Genomic DNA, 13,043 nt, shown 5'->3' on the forward strand with positions numbered 1-13,043 from the left:
GGTATTCACTGAAGAACCACCAAGACTACCAAGAAAAGGAGAATTAGAATAAAAAACAAAAAAGAATCAGAATCATAGATGACCCAAACGTTCAAGTTCATACATATTTCGGTAAATATTATCAAGTTCAAGAAAATAGATGACAAGGTGAAGAATTTAACTTGACAACTAGAAACTATAAACTGATTGAAGTTGAACTGATAGAATTAAAAATTATACGAAATTTAAAACTCGGTAGTGGATTGGGCACAGGTAAAGAGAGGTAAGTGAACTGGAAGATAGAGTAGTAACAATATTAAGACTAAAGCATGGGAAACGAAAAGAATAAAAAGTACACAAAAGCGCATTTGAGACATATGGGCCACAGTAAACATTTTTATCATATGTGTAAACTGGAGTCCAAAGAAAAAAGGAGAGAGAGATTGGGATGAAAACAATATTTCAGAAATATTAACAGCTGAGAGTTCTCTAAAACTAAAAAGAATATATGGAGCCTTAAATTCAATAAGCACTAAAAAAAAAAGCAACAAGAACAAATACAAAGAAAACCACACCTAAGATCACCACAGTACAATTCATGAACAGCAAAGAAAAACATGACATCTTAAAAGCAGCCCGAGGAAAATGAGAGAGATTACTTTCAAAGGAACAATAGGATTAAGATTACAGCTTACTTCTCAGCGAAACTGACTGGATACTAGAAAATAATGGAATAACATTTTTAAGTGCTAAAGAAAAGAACTGCCCATTGGGAATTCTAGAGGCAGAGAAAATGTTGTTTGGAAGGAAAGATGAAATAAGGAAATTTGCAGACAAACAAAATTTAGAAAATATGTTCTCATCAGAACTGACTGAATTAAATTCTAAAGGGAGACCTGCAGGCAGAAGGAAGATTATCACAGATGAAAATAAGGACTTTATAAAGAATTATGTATAACAGAAAGGATAAATAAGTGGATAAACCTAAGTAAAATCTAACAGCACACAAGAGTAATAATAAAATATATCAAAAATTAGAATGCATTAAAACAAATGGAAGAGGAAAAAGTAGTAAAAGAAATTTAAGATCTCAGCATTGCTTGAGAAGCAGTAAAAGAGCTAATAAGTCATGGTACATGTGTAACTGCTACTTATGTAAAAATAACAAGCTAATACAAGGGAAAATGGAATTTGAAGAAATCTCAAAGGAAGAAAGAAGAGCAAAAGGAACGTAACAAGGTGGGACGAATAGTAAACAAGGAGTAAACGGTCTATAAGAAAATACATTAACTGTAAATACTGAAATTAAAGGACAAGGATTATTGAAACAAACCAAAAACCTAATTCTGTGCCACCTACGAGAGATAAGAGTCAGATTGAAAATGAAAGGATTCAAAAATTATGTCATAACAACAATAAGTAAAATTGAAGAAGATTTTTTAATGTTAACATAGATTTGAAAGCAAAAAGTATCACTGGCGATAAGGCAGGATAATAAACCCCACTGTTACTTTACAAGGAATATATTATAAGTCTAAACTTCAATGCAATATATGAAGGGAAATTCCAAAAATCTAAGTAGAAATAGAAAAATCTAAATTACCTAGATCAGGAACATAGAACCACAACAACAAATCAGCAGATTATAGAAGATCTGAGTACCATCATTAAAAACTTTGGCCTAAATTTACATAAAACACTGCACCAACAATGATGGAATATATATATTATGCAGAAAATTTTAGGTGCACATGGCACATTTATAAAATTGACTATATTCTGGTTATAAAACAAGGCACTGAATAAGCAAGAAATTTAAACCTATATAACCAATATTTTACCAAATAGTTGGATACTTCTGATCATTATTTAGGTCAAAGATAAAGCCGCAATGGGAATTAGAATTTTATTAATTGAATGATAATGAAAATATGCCATAACAAAACCTGTGGGTTGCAAATAAAGCTGTGGTCACAGAGAAGTTTATGTATTCCAATTATACTCTCTAAATGTAAAACGGAAAAGAATAAAGCAACTAGAAGATAACCTATCACCCTGAGGTAGGCAGCTCCTGAACTGTACCCGGTGGGGAAGGCAGGGCAGAACTTCAGGAGGCCGGCTGAGAGCACGGTGAACACCATGTCAGGAGCAGTCTCCAAGAAAGAGAATTTAATGTACAAAGGGATGACTAAACTATATTTAAGAGCTAGCACCCTGACCCCTCTTAAGGATGACTTATGTTGCTGGGGAAAAAATAAGAAGTGCTCGATGTAGAAGGTGAATATCTCTATAATTCCCAGGAGAATCTTGGTACCAGGACCACACAATGAAGAACTTGGAGCCCCCGTGGCTAATCCAGCAGAGAGAAAAGGAGGAACAGAGATGCGAGAGAAAATAAAGGGAACTCTTGGTGCAATTTAGTGCTGCTGTAGGCCCAAGTCCAGGTATGTGCTCTCTGTCTCCACATCTTAAATAAAAGCCACCATGTTCCTCAGTCTTTCAGGTACTTCTCTTTAGAACCTGAAAATGGGGTCAGGTTTCCTGTCTGCATTGCTACAGTACAAAATAGAGGCAGGATGTTTGAAATAGTTCTCCATCTGGCAGAGGAGGCCTTGAAGCTGTGAGCCACTCACTGCAAACCAGGAGGACATGAAGGATTCTTGAGCAGATCTGAAGCTACTGGGAGGCCTTTGAGGAGTTAAATCCCATAGTAAATACTGTACCTTCAATGGCCCCTTCTCCCTCTCTGTCCAGTCTTCCTCCACTCCCGTGGGGGCCCAAAGGGGTTAAATGAGCACTCTGATGTAATCAATATAGCAAATTACTGGTATCTTCTATGGATTATTGAGATCATAAATGCCCTATATACAGTATTATGTAGAAAGCAAGAGAGTTGATATAATACTTATATAAAACCGTGAAGATGGAACTATCGTCCTTGGTCCTTACCATATAAACACACACACATAGACACACACACCTTAATGGAGATTGAAAATTTACTTATTTATTATTTTCCAAACCAATAGATGCACACCTAAATCTCCAATGGTAATGTCTATGATAAGCTTTTTTAGTCAGGGTCTCATATGTAGACATAGCAGTTTCAATTCAAAATCAGGCTGCCACCTGTTAAATATACAGGAGTCCATGTTTATGTGCCATGATCCATCACTGTTGTGCTAAAGCCATGTAAGCAAATTAAATGGGGATATCTAGGAATCACGACTACTACATTTTTCATATCTTTGACAGTAATACACATCTCTTCAATAATTCCAGAAATGCAGTATTGCTGTTGATTTCAAGCTTGTTGGAATGGGAGACGAGTTCAGTTCAGTTTCATTTGGCTTTCCTACACAAATTTGAAAAGCAAGACAAGGGGTGTTCTATCACTAACTGTGTTTTTTCCACTTATATATCAGGAACGGGACAAATATCCACAAATTTCATTGTGAACCGGTGAGCACACTGTGAGTTGGGCTTGGGTCAGAACTCAGTTTATCACCTGACATCCATATCTCTCATGCTAACAACTTGAGAGGGTATCATTTCTGTTTAATAGATGTTATTGATACCTCAGACCACTTATCTAGATGTTTTTGAAGTGTCTGAATGTTACCCCAGGTCAGTGTCAGATTCAATAATTCAGTTGCTGATTCAAGACTCTTATAAGATACACATATGCATGTGCACGTGCACACACACACACACATCCATTCATCCATCTATCTGTCATCTACCTATCTATATCTATAAATATTTTTTGACATAGCATTAAGTGAAAGAAGTGTGAGAACATTTCCCAGTTTGTGGATTTTCAATTTTCCCTTGTGAAGACTGAGTTGCTATATTTATAGAAACTTGAGAAGCTGGAGTTACTAGGTCTTCTTAATGATTCATACATTTGATCATAGTAAATATCTTTTAATCACTGATAGTATTTTTGACTTCTTTTTCTGATATTATTATAACTAAATCCATTTCTTTTTGATCAGTATTCTCCCCTTAGATTCTTTCTGTCACTTATACTTCAGACTTTCTATGTCCTGTTAAATTGGGTATGTCATAAATAAATAATAATAATCGTCTATTTAGCTAAATTAAATCTTACGTTTAATGTATTTATTGTAATTTTAATATTTTTCTTTCTTGAGAACTGCATTGGATATTTTGCAAATAGATATAGACTTTTTCTTGATTTTGTCTTTATTTTATAAAATAATTTTATATAATTTCTTTACATTTAGAACTGATTTTTCAAAAATCACTGGATTTATTGAAAGACATGGTATGTATATCAGTTCTTTTTTTTTAGCTGACTTTTATTTATGTTTGACTTCATTTCATCTACAGTTCATATTTGATATTGAGGTCATTTTTTTTCAATTTAGTTTGTTGAAATTCTGAGGGCTTAAGTAGAGAATAATTTCCTCTAAGATAGGTTTAAATGTGCTTCTTCTGGGTTCCAAGGAACACTATTAACCTGGGAAACTATCTTGAGCTTAGCTTTAATTTATCGATATATGATTTTTATGATTAGAGATCTACTTTTAATTTGAACTTCAGACCCAAGTGAGATCTGTAATTGCAAACATGCAGGGTATATTATTATTAACCCCCAGCCACAGCATAAAAATATGATTTCTTACAGCCTTCCATTAGTGATAGGCACATTTTTGTACCCTCCTGTTTTAGCCCCCAGTGAGACTCTGCACTTAATATACAGGTGTAAGATTCATCCCCAACTTAGCACAAGTCCATGATTTAGTCAGTTTTTCCTAAACTGATATTGAATTTGCCTCTAAGACAGTCTCAGATTTCTTTGACTAAAATCACTTCTCTGATTACAAGTCATCTTTTGTTATTTTTATTGTTTTGTGTTTTATTTCTTTGGTGGGAGAACTTAATTGCCTGCCTTATCTTCTTACAATCTCAGCAATGTATTAAATGTTATGTTATTTTATCCTCTCTCTAGTAATACTGTGGACTGGTATTCTTTTTAAGACCTACTCTAATACACTTATTTATATATTTTGTAAAAGGTATGTTTTTATTCTTAATATCAATTTTTTTTCTTTTTAGCACCTTGGTAAAATCCACCATGTACAGACAGGCATAAGGAAGACCAGGAGTTTATTCATCATCAGAAACTTATCCTATTAGAAACACCATGTATTGGATAATGAGATAATATCTAATTGACCCAATCAGATTCTGTAGCAGATAGAATTCCCTTGGAAACAGACTCGAAGAAGATGAGATTTGTATGTAGTAGAGCTATTAATGTGTGTTCTTGGGAACAATATCTGTTAATAATATAGTAAAACAATGCAGGAAGAAATACAACATAGTTCTCCAAAGAAAATACATCTAAAGTTAGTTGAATTTCCCGAATGTCTTGTAATCATGAAAAACTATATATGGAGTCCCTATGATTACTGTACTTACCTATGGGGTAGTACTACTCTTATATTTCCATCAGTTCTATCAGTCTTCATGTCCTAAGCCTTAATACATTTTTTAATCAAAAAATCCAGTAATTTCCTAGTGTCCTTACAGTAGATATGGTTGTTTGCTTAAGCCATAGCACTGCTTCCTTTTACTTACAACTCTGATTTTGATTAGGTATCAACCTTCCCACAGGCAGCTTGGATATCCATAGGCTGTGGATGACACATTGGAAACCAATAATGTGCCATTCATCAAACATTCTGGTTAAGCTGTCATTCTACTTGTCAGTGATCTTTTTTTTTTTTCAGGAATAGAAATGCAGTGAAATTCAGATCACAGAGAATCATAAAGAAATTTGCTTTTGGAAAAATCAGTTCTGTGTAATTAGCAGTGATTTCCAGAAACATTTCTTCTAACACTGATGTGAAGGAAAATGCAGGTAATCATGATCATTCTTGGCAGTAATTCTACAAGTATGTACAGAACCAATTTTAGGGTGGCATCAATACTGTGGCCAGGAGAGCTGAGAGATAGTAAAACTTGAGCCTTTATAATACTAATGAGCTCCTAAATTGATAAATTCTGAAGATTGTCTTTCTCCTAGACTTCTTCTGTATCAGCTTATTCATAGCAATCATAGTTAAGCTGTTTGAATCAGAGTTCCTTGAGTCAGCATCCTAAATGAATAAAATATTTGTGTTAGAAATGGAAATCTGGAAATAACATTCTAAAATATGGAATTGAGTAAAATTGATACAAGGCAATAAGGATAATATTTTTCTGTCACAGGAATCTGAAAATACTAGTTATTCTACAGAAAAGTTCTTTTTAACTATTGCCTATTGTATATTGTGATGTATCAACTTTTGATGATGGCTGAGTCATCATGAATCCTAGTAGGAAATATTTATGAGATTGAACTAGGTTGAATCTTTTCTTTGGCATTACATAACACCTTAAAATATGGAGAAAACTTTTGTCTGCAAGTGACTCATGAAATCTGAGCGAGAAAAATATGTCTCTGCTAAGAGAGGTCATCTTCACTTATGATTACAATCAAAACATTTGGAAGTTTAGTAATCATGGGCCTGGATGATTTAGGAAAGCTAAGACTTGTAAGAACGTTACTCTAAACGTTTGGGAATTTGAGAGAAAATAAGATTAGAACAAAACACTTGTCCCCCCAAACCTCTTCCAAGCACCTCCTGTAAAGCATTGTGTGACTGATGAAGGGCACAGTCTGATTATTGTGAAGATACGGCTGTCTAAAGCAGCGATATTCGTGCCAGAGGCAGTTGGTTAAATCACCTGGTAACTGAGACCAAGAGGAAAGGAAAGTGTTACATTAAGGTCTCATGGCACAGACAGAGCACAGAGCTTGTTATCATAAACCAGAAACTTCCAGATTCATAGGCCCAAATAATTGCTGATTGTGTATTAGTAGTCATGCAGTTAATTGAAAACAAGTAGGCTGTATAACTAGTTTTAAAAGAAATGTATACCAAAGTGACCCCAAGCCTGGTTAGAGTATATGATTGCTAAACCTTCTAAAGTAAACACTAGTCCCAAGAATTTTCACCTACAAAAAGTACGTTGCTAAAGTGGTGCAGACCCAGAAAAGAAATTTTACACTGTCCACTCTAAGGTCACAGAGACAACAGACATGGCTATACTCTGAGAGAGGAGAATAAAAGCTCTCTGATTCACAAGCTATGAAAATCACTTCACTGACAGAACAGGAAGTTTTTGTAACCCTGTCCAACAAGTAAAGTATATTATAGACAACTGCATATTTTCCCGTTGTCCACCTTTACAAAAGGGAGTTTTTTATTGTAATTATCATGCTTTTTACCACTTTGTGTACAGTTAAGGAAGATAAATCACTGGACCATTGGGAGCCATGTCAGAGGACTGAATACTACCCAGAGATCTTGTACTTCAGAATAAATGCAGTAATTGACTTTGGATTTTCTCCCTTTGGGAAGGAATTAAGACATATTTCAAGTGGGCATGAATTTTTTTTAAATGTATTGTAGAATGTGTGGAATGAAAATATGTATGTGGAATAAGTTCTCGGATAGCCAAAGAGCTTGTAATATTGGATTTTAATTGTTGCTTATCCATTTATATTCCATATGCCCCCTTCATTTCCCTACTAGAAACTGAATTCATTTTCCCCAAATATCCAGTTCATTCTATGAAGCTTATATAACTTAGTAGAGACTGAGTGGGCTCCGTTTAGTCTAAACCAATCACAATATTTATCTTTACACCTATCAGTGATCGGTTGGAAAATAGACATGGAATTTACTGAGAATTAAAAGAATTAGGAAGTCAGCTAAGGGCTTCTGGGAAAGTTCTTCTTTGCTCTTCAGTCAAGAACGTAAGAACAGGAATAAGCCTCTAAAACTGATTGCTACTGGCAGTCACCTTGTAACCCTGAGGGCAACCAGTCTTAGCATAAAGCCAACCTGAGGACAAAAGAGATAAAAGACAGATAAAACCAATGACTCTGATGACCTCATTAAGTCATGTATTCAGTGAGCTTAGAAATCTGCTCCAACTTCCAGTTTTATGAGACAATAGATGATCTCATTGTTTTAGCAAGTTTATATAGAATTCCTATTAATTAATCCAAAAGCATTCTAAATAATATAATTGTATTCCCCATCTATTCCCTCTGGAAAACCTAGAGGGTGCTTGTGAAGAGATTCTATATAGGACAGTTTTCCAGGGGTATCCACAGTAATTCCATACATCAAGCATCTCTGTGGCCTAGTTTTACAGAAAACTAAGTGCTTTTTATTCCATTCTGTCCTCTTTTATGATAACCCCCTGTAAAACTGGATGGTCTATATATGTTTGTACTCCATTTCTGGACTATTCAGGTACTTAGCCATGTGACTTCAGGTTTCCTTGAAGAGCAAAACATTACACTGGGTATTTATTTCAGTGTCTGGACAGCTCATGATAAGAATATTCTATTTCATTTTAGTTTTGTCAATAGGGAGGGTTGTGTGCCCAGAGGAAAATGATAACCAAAACAGTATAATGTTTTCTCATGCTTGAGAATACTAATGCTGTTAAATATTTCTTCTGAAACACTATGTGTGGTGAATGACTGGAATTCAATCCTAGGTGTAAACTTTAATTTACTCCATCTTTCCCCAGTTTTTATAGTTACATTTTTTATTGTCCTTTGCTTTTGTAAGTAATGCCTCTATAAACATTTTCATACAAAATCAGTATTATTCAATAGAATTATTTTTGAATTCCTATTTTAGCAAGATGCTTATGTATTTCAAATTTAGTACTAGGTATTCATTAGGAAATTTGATTCTTGTTATCATGGAGCTTACAAAGTACTGAGGAGAGAGATGCAAAATAAAATCTCACAATAACATATTTTTCTGTGGTGAATACTATCCAAAAAATGTATAGTATTTTATGAGACTAAGAGTGAAAGAACAAACGTGTTTTCCATTAAGAAAAAATCTGAGAGAGACCTTCAAGATTGCAGAGGAGTAACACGTGGAGATCACCTTCCTCCTCACAAATACATCAAAAGTACTTCTACATGTGGAACAACTCCTACAGGACACCTACTGAACGCTGGCAGAAGACCTCAGACTTCCCAAAAGGAAAGAAAATCCCCAGGTACCTGGAGAGGGCAAAGAAAACAGAAAAAACAGAGACAAAAGAATAGCAGTGGAACCTGCACATCTGGGAGGGAGCTGTGAAGGAGGAAAAGTTTCCACACACTAGGAAGCCACTTCACTGGCGGAGACGGGGGTGGGGTGTGTGTGTGGGAAGTTTCAGAGCCACAGAGGAGAGTGCAGCAACGGGTGCAGAGGGCAAAGCGGAGAGATTCCTGCAAAGAGGCTCGGTGCTGACCAGCACTCACCAGCCTGAGACGCTTTGCTCACCCGCTGGGGGGCTGGGGACTGGGAGCTGAGGATCGGGGGTCAGATTCCAGGGAGAGGACTCGGGTTGGTGGCGTGAACACAGTGTGAAGTGGTTAGTGCACCACAGCTAGCCGGGAGGGAGTCCAGGAAAATGTCTGGACCTGCCTAAGAGGCCAGAAACCGTTGTTTCGGGATGCGCGAGGAGAGGCGCTTCCTGCTCTGTGTGCCCACAGACGGCAGAGCACAGCCTAAGCAAGCTCCAGAGATGGGCATGAGCCGCAGCTATCATCTCAGACCCCAGAGTCAGGCACGGACCACTAATGCTGCCACCACTGCCACCAAAAATCCTGTGTGCAAGCACAGGACACTACCACACTCCCCCAGGAGCCTGTGTAGCCCGCCACTGCCAGTGTCCCATGATCCAGGGACAACTTCTCCAGGAGAACACAAGGCATGCCTCAGGCTGTTGCAATGTCACATCAGCTTCTCCCCCCTGCAGGCTCACCCCGCATTCCAATTATGACTATCATACCTTTCCTCCTCTCCGACCTGAGTGATCAAGAGAGCCCTAATAAGCCGCTGCTTTAATCCTTTCCTGTCTGGGTGGGGAACAGATGCCTGAGGGTGGCCTACACACAGAGGCAGGGCCAAAACCAAAGCTGAACCCCAGGAGCTGTGCGAGCAGAGGTTAGAAAGGGAAATTTCTCCGTGCATCCTCAGGAGCAGTGGATTAAATCCCTGCAATCGACCTGATAAACCCTGCATCTGTGCAATACCTGAATAGACAATGAATGTTCCCAAAATTGAGATGGTGGACTTTGGGAGCAACTGTAGATTTGGGGTTTGCTTTCTGCATCTGATTTGGTTTTGGTTTTATGTTTAACTTAGTTTAATTTTTAGTGCTTGTTATCATTGGTGGATTTGTTTATGGGTTTGGTTGCTCTCTTTTTTTTTTCTTTTAATGAGTGTGTGTGTGTGTGTGTGTGTGTGTGTATGTGTGTTTCTTTGTGTGATTTTGTCTGTTTAGGTTTACTTTTACCATTTAACCTAGGGTTCTGTCTGTTCGTTTTTCTGTTACTTTTGTTTTTTTTGTTTGCTTGTTTGTCTTTTCTTTTAATGAGTGTGTGTGTCTGTATGTTTCTTTGTTTGATTTTATCTGTTTAGTTTTGCTTTTACCATTTGTTTTGGGGTTCTATCTGTTTGGTTTTTTTCTTCCTTTTCTTTCAAGGCATGCAGATGGCAGGGTCTTAGTGATACAGCCAGGTGTTGTGCCTGGGCTTCTGAGGAGGGACAGCCGAGTCCAGGACATTGGACAACCAGAGACCTCCCAGGCCCATGTAGTATTGGCGAGAGCTCTCCCAGAGATCTCCATCTCAACACTAAGACCTAACTCCACCCAATGGCCAGCAAGCTCCAGTGCTGGATGCCCCATGCCAAACAACTAGCAAGACAGGAACACAACCCCACTCATTAACAGAGAGGCTGCCTAAAGTCATACTAAGTTCACTGACACCACAAAACACACCACCAGATGGAACCCTGCCCACCAGAAGGACAAGATCCAGCCCCATCCACCAGAACACAGGCTCCAGTCCCCTCCACCAGGAAGCCTACACAGTCACTGAACCACCCTCACCCACTGGAGATAAACACAAGAATAGCAGGAATGATGAACCTGCAACCTGCACAAAGGAGACCCCAAACAGAGTAACTGAAACAAAATGAGAAGACAGAGAAATATGTAGCAGATGAAGGAGCAAGGTAAAAACCCACCAGACCAAACAAATGAAAGGGAAATAGTCTACCTGAAAAAGTATTCAGAGTAATGATAGTAAAGATCCAAAATCTCTGAAATAGAATGGAGAAAATACAAGAAACGTTTAACAAGGACCTAGAAGAACTAAAGAGCAAACAAACGATGATGAACAACCAAAGAAATGAAATTTAAAATTCTCTACAAGGAATCAATAGCAGAATAACTGAGGCAGAAGAATGGATAAGTGACCTGGAACATAGAATAGTGGAAATAACTGCCACAGAGCAGAATAAAGAGAAAAGAATGAAAAGAATTGAGGACAGTTTCAGAGACCTCCGGGACATTAAACACACCAACATTCAAATTACAGTGGTCCCAGAAGACGAGAAAAAGAAAGTGTCTGAGAAAATATATGACGAGATTACAGTTGAAAACTTCCCTGACATGTGAAAGGAAATAATCAAGTCCAGGAAGCACAAAGAGTCCCATACAGGATAAATTCAAGGAGAAACATGTCAAGACACATATTAATCAAACTATCAAAAATTAAATACAAAGAAAAAATATTAAAAGCAGCAAGGGAAAAGCAAGAAGTAACATACAAGGGAATGCCCATAAGGTTAACAGCTGATCTTCCAGCAGAAACACTGCAAGGCAGAAGGGAGTGACAGGACATATTTAAAGTGCTGAAGGGAGAAACCAAAACCAAGATTCCTCTACCCAGCAAGGATCTCATTCAGATTCGACAGAGAAATTAAAAGATTTACAGACAAGCAATAGTTAAGAAAATTCAGCATTACCAAACCAGCTTTACAACAAATGCTAAAGGAACTTCTCTAGGCAGGAAACACAAGAAAAAGAAAAGACCTACAATAACAAACCCAAAACAATTAAGAAAATGGGAATAGGAACATACATATCAATAATTACCTTAAATGTAAATGGATTAAATGGTCCAACCGAAAGACACAGACTGTCTGAATGGATACAAAAACAAGACCAATATATGTGCTGTCTATAAGAGACCCATTTCAGACCTAGGGACACATACAGACTGAAAGTGAGAGGATGGAAAAAGATACACCATGCACACAGAAATCAAAAAAAAAAAACTGGAGTAGCAATTCTCAAATCAGATAAAATAGACTTTAAAATAAAGACTATCAAGGGATCAATCCAAGAAGATGATATAACAACTGTAAATATTTATGCACCCAACATAGGAGCACCTCAATACATAAGGCAAATGCTAACAGCCATAAAATGGGAAATCAACAGTAACACAGGAACAGTAGGGGACTTTAACACCCCACTTTCACCAATGGACAGATCATCCAAAATGAAAATAAATAAGGAAACACAAGCTTTAAATAACAAATTAGACCAGATACACTTAATTGATATTTATAAGACATTCCAACCAAAAACAACAGAATATACTTTCCTCTGAAGCGCACGTGGAACATTCTCCAGGATAGATCATATCTTGGGTCACAAATCAAGCATTGGTAAATTTAAGGAAATTGAAATTGTATCAGGTATCTTTACTTATCACAACACTATGAGACTAGATATCAATTACAGGAAAAAAAATCTGTAAAAATACAAATGCATGGAAGCTAAATTATACACTACTAAATAACCAAGAAATCACTGAAGAAATCAAAGAGGAAATAAAAAAATACCTAGAGACAAATGACAATGAAAACGTGATGGCCGAAAACCTATGTGATGCAACAAAATCAATTCTAAGAGGGAAGTTTATAACAATACAATCCTACCTTAAGAAACAAGAAAAATCCAAACAACCTAACCTTACACCTAAAACAATTAGAGAAAGAGGAAAAAAAACCACCCAAAATTAGCAGAAGGAAATAAATCATAAAGATCAGATAAGAAAGAAATGAAGGAAACAATAGCAAAGATCAATAAAACTAGAAGCTGGTTCT

General features: G+C 36.8%; 1 protein-coding gene across 14 annotated transcripts in view; it reads left to right on the top strand.

Annotated features, from left to right (window-relative positions):
* LOC117199207 (uncharacterized) overlaps positions 1–13,043 on the top strand; it is a 1,082,321-nt gene that overhangs the window by 1,028,327 nt on the left and 40,951 nt on the right. For 3 of the 14 annotated variants that reach the window (XR_007470919.1, XR_007470928.1, XM_049696157.1), the window contains one exon: positions 4,230–4,270. The exons of 5 other annotated variants lie outside the window; for them this stretch is intronic. Coding sequence is in view for 1 of the 9 variants with exons in the window: in XM_049696157.1 (XP_049552114.1) it covers positions 4,230–4,270 (41 nt within the window). In the remaining 8 variants the exon portion in view is untranslated. 6 more of the 14 variants (XR_007470924.1, XR_007470925.1, XR_007470920.1 and 3 more) reach the window with 5 other exon arrangements.

This window comes from Orcinus orca, chromosome 13, assembly GCF_937001465.1.
Source record: "Orcinus orca chromosome 13, mOrcOrc1.1, whole genome shotgun sequence".
NCBI lineage: Eukaryota > Metazoa > Chordata > Mammalia > Artiodactyla > Delphinidae > Orcinus > Orcinus orca.